The sequence below is a fragment of the Gallinula chloropus genome (assembly GCF_964237585.1).
Source record: "Gallinula chloropus genome assembly, chromosome: 23".
NCBI classification, from domain to species: Eukaryota; Metazoa; Chordata; class Aves; order Gruiformes; family Rallidae; genus Gallinula; species Gallinula chloropus.
In genome coordinates this window covers 8,237,816-8,242,205 of record NC_140108.1, presented here as the reverse complement: position 1 = coordinate 8,242,205, position 4,390 = coordinate 8,237,816, and the positions used below count along the sequence as shown (strand labels likewise).

General features: G+C 51.1%; 1 protein-coding gene across 1 annotated transcript; it reads right to left on the bottom strand.

Moving 5' to 3' along the window:
- Window positions 1-229: 229 nt before the first annotated feature.
- Window positions 230-3,750, bottom strand: TMEM278 (transmembrane protein 278; the record flags this gene model as incomplete). Its single annotated transcript, XM_084274702.1, has 2 exons — window positions 230-499; window positions 3,481-3,750. The coding sequence occupies 2 exons, from the start codon at window positions 3,748-3,750 to the stop codon at window positions 230-232; spliced, it is 540 nt and encodes a 179-aa protein (XP_084130828.1).
- Window positions 3,751-4,390: the final 640 nt, after the last annotated feature.

The following is a 4,390-nucleotide window of genomic DNA, read 5'->3' as shown; positions in this document are numbered from 1 at the left end:
GACACCGCTACCTGAGCACTACAGAGACCCAGAGTGATGAGGAGGGAGAGAGCCATGCACCGAGCTGCCCTGTGGTGCCTCTCTCCAGCCATACCGTCCCACATACACTGTGCTTGTCTCTCCATTGTAACTGACAGCATGTCATATGAGAGAGGATGTGTGGTACTACTTCAGACATCACTGAAATCAAGAGGGTTCTACCCAGGGCAGGGGCTCTGGTGCTGCAAACTCATACCCAGGCCTTGACTTGAGTGTTCCACCCCGTGGCACAGCCGCACAGGCCTCCCTCCTTGTACCAGCGCCACTTCACCCCCTTGTAGACAGCCCTGCTGTAAGGCTGGAAACACATGAAGAGATGGAGACGCCTTGCCAGGCTGCAGTAGATAGCCATGGCCACCACAATGAGAGGGGACATGATCACAAAGCCAAGGATAATGAGGGCAGAAGAGCTGTTGTCATCCAAGATGCTTTTGCAGTAGCGGGCAGCTGAGTGCAGCACCTGTGGGAAGAGCAAGAGAGCGATTGTCATGGACACGGTGCTGGAAGTACCCTTGAGCATCATGGAAAGACATTACCTCTTCCCCCCGAGCTGAGCTCAGCAACCTTCAGCCTGCACAATGTGACTAACAACTCATTTTAATCAAGCTTTCAATTATCCCAGCATCTCTGAGACAAGAGAACCACACACTGACCCTGAAGCAGGAAACACTAATCCTTATGAAGTCATCAGGCATTTGATCGACAGACACCAAATAGAAACGCTTCCTGCTGCTCCACCGGCGTGGGTGGCACAATGCACTGAAAATTATAGCAAGGAAAATAAAATACAGCACAATATGGGATTGTGCAGACAGAGGTTGGTCACCCCATCGCTACCCGTGGCTGGAGGGTCTCCAGAGCCTGCCCCAGGACAGACCCCTTTGTGCTCTGCCTGAGAACACACTGCACTCATTTCTAGCTCCTAGAATGTCCTAGCATCTCCGTGCTACAAAACCTGCCAGGACAGCCCATTCCCCCCATGGTGCTGCAAAGCATCCCGCCCGCTCCCTGGTCCTTGCTGAGTGGTACTTAAAGCCCTCTTTTCATCCCAGCAGCAGGAGATGGAGTGGACCCAGCCTGTCGTTCTGCATTAACAACCGCTGTGGGCAGCCCGTGGCCCCCAGCCTCCTTCCCCCAGCCTCCTTCCTTTTTGTCATGTTCTTTCAGGAGTACAAAAAGCACAACCCATCATACTAAAAAAAAACACCCTAATGGATCTGTAGTGCTGAGATCAGCCTCTGGCTACCAGGAAAGCCTTGAAAAGCAGGGGCCCAAGGACAAAGGACTGCTCTTGTCAAGCCTGTTCACAAAACAGGCTGTGCTAACCGGCTCCTCACAGCAACACGGCTTCTCCCACCTCTGATGCACTCGGCTGTACTTGAAAACCTTTTGCATCTCCTCAAAGGCCTCAGCTGGAAAGCACTGTGGCTGCAAAGGAGAGCTTGAGTCTCTCCAAGGGGAGGGTTGTGCAGAGCGAGGGTGGAGGGGTGATTCCAGGAGGCAGTCCCATTTCAGGTCCAATTTGATGTCCGTACTTATGACTTTCAAAGAGAAGCTTCAGATCACAGGAAAAAAGTATTTATGGGCTTTAGAAATAATATCTCCTATTAAACCTGCCCTGAAAAGCCTCCTGTCTTACCACACTTGGGAAAACAGCTGGTCTGTCTCCTCAAGGCAATGACCCACACTGCGCTGTCTCCAGAGGAGGCCTGGACCCCCCGAGCCACTTCTGCTCTCCACAGGCACTCCAGAGCCTCCCACTTCACCCTCTTGGGCATCACACACATTTGCATCCCATAGTAAAACGCTGCCAGAAGGTACCAGAGCCGCAGTGGGAATTGCCTGGCCAAGAGGTTCATGAATCAGGAATTACACTTCACTCCAACTCATGTCTGCCCTGTTCTGAGACACAATTACCATGACAGATGTCTCACTGTTTGCAGGGTCAGGAAAAGCTTTTCAATAACAGCAGCTACAAGCTGTCATCATTTCAGGGCAATAAAAATCAAAGCCAAACTTCTCAGACTAGCAAACACATCAGTACTGAGAGAGCAGTAACAGCTCAGTCCCTTTGTCAGGGAGCTTGGAGACAGGGACATTTAAATAATCTTCCTTTCAGATCAGATTCTGAGGAACAGGGAGACCGATAGCATCTGCACACTGAGTTAATTCTCTCTTCTGGGGCAAGTTATTACATGGTGCAAGGGAATTTTTTTCCCCAAAGGAGGAAGTAAAAGAGCTTTTCTGACTCAGGGTAATGAGCAGGGAAAGGCACACCAGGCTCACTGAACAGTTCCTACTGGCGAGGGAACAAGGCAAACTTCTTTCTCCCATCCACACTCAAGTGACTGCAAAATATTCACAGAAATATGGCAAGAAGAAACTTATAACCAGTGAAATCTAGAGGGCAGCAACCAGGTGGGACAGCCACACACGCTGCCACAGTCCTGACTGGACTCACAGCTGTGAGAACTCTGTGGCACATCTGGGAGCACATCTGAACGCTCAATTGGGGTAGGAAGGGGATCACATATTCCATTAGGCTTTGCTGTGTCTGTAATTAGTCATTAGGCAGACCAGAAATACAAACAGGCTTGCTGAAATGGAAGGTAACAAACCCCCTCAGAGCCTTTGTGAGTTACAGAGGAGCCCAGGTTGGCAGCTCTGAGGGACAGAGGGCACAGGAAAGAGAGAAACATTGTGACTTCAAAATGCAAACAACTCTGTCAAGCCAGAGAGTGTCTTCACAGCTTGTTATTTTCATGGGAAAACAACTTTATTGCCCAAGCAAGCTTGCATTTCCCACGAAGGGACAGCTACAAATGTAGTAGCTGGTTCACACCGGCATTCAGAGGCGCCTACAAGACTGACATCTCATGTGAGCTTGTTGGGAACCACTGCAGACTCCTCTCTGAGCACTTTACACTTCAGCCAGTGCACAAAGCAGTGCACAGGGTTCGGGATCAAGGGGTCCCACACGTGTCCCCAAGGAGCTGGGCAATCAAAGGCTGCTTCTGCCAGCGTCTGCCTCTCTGATGGGAGCCCTTCTGTCCCAGCCCTCTGACACCAGCTCCTGGGTGCTGACCAGTGCCAGCTTTAAGGCAGCTGGTCCAGAAACCATAAACCTCGTCCTTCCCCAGACAAACACACATGCCAGCCTTGCTGTGGCACAGGCACCGAGCAGAGACACCATCCCCTGGTACAACCAAGAGCCCAGAGGTCAGCATGAGCCACCATAAACCTGTCCTTGTCAGCCCATTACACACACAGACACCCTGCCACACAACCCCTGAAAAAATGTATACACAGACACCCGCCTCACAACAACAGAGCCAGAGGCAAGGGAGTCTGTCCTTGCTTTGCAGCCACTGATCCCTCTGGGTGTAAATAAACCCCTGAGGGTGGCTCTGCCAGCAGCCCACTGGAGCAAGCTCTGCTTACCTGAGAGTGGCACTGGAAGCCAAAGTAAACCACCACAATGGTAGGAAGCAGGACAATGGTGAAGATCACAAACATCAGGAGAAAATTAATGAGAAAGACCAAGGAATTTATGGCGACTACCACCAGGGTCCATATCAAGCAACACCAGGCACTCCGGGGCTCCCTGGGAAGGAGCTGGTCATCCATGTCGTATGGTGGGAGGGTAGGAATCATCCGAGACTTTTCTGAGAGGCTTTCTGCTCTGAAGTCCTCAGTGTCTTGGGCAGACATTCTTCAAGAAGGATGCAAATCAACCCACTCTTTTATCCAAAATGCTTTCTTTGCTTCTGACCCGCCTGGGAAGCAATCTGCAGAGGCTTTCACACAGGGACAAGGACACTCAACCCCAGACAACAATGGAGCGAGGAAGAAAAGCTGTTGTCTGGTCCCTCCCAGGACCTGGCCAGCACAGGTGGTTTCAGAATGTTTCCAGCAGTGTCCCAACCTTGGTTCCAAAGGCGATGTGGCTGCTGGAAGTTGGGTGATAGCTAGTCTTTTGCTTTTGAATCCATGGCACTCCTGAATTTGTTGTGGCTCTTCCTAGGATTATGATCCCAAGAGGTCCCAAACACTTGCTGTCTTAACTTTGGTAGGCTCCTTGGTTCCAAAGAGTGCCTGGCTTTGTGTCCTCCACCTCTGAGCACTGTTGTTTGCTAAGAATACCAGCCTTAGGTACTTCCAGACAGTTCCTTGGCTTCAGATCATCTTTCCATGCTCTTCCCCCTGCACCCAAGCAAATATTCGTGCTCAGCTCTCATCCAGATGAAGTGACCAGTGCAGATAACCAACAGCAGTTGTTCCTCCACTCTCTGCCTTGCTGGAGTCCCTGCCCACACCTTCGCTGGAAGCAAAGACTGGAGCAGCCTGCGGC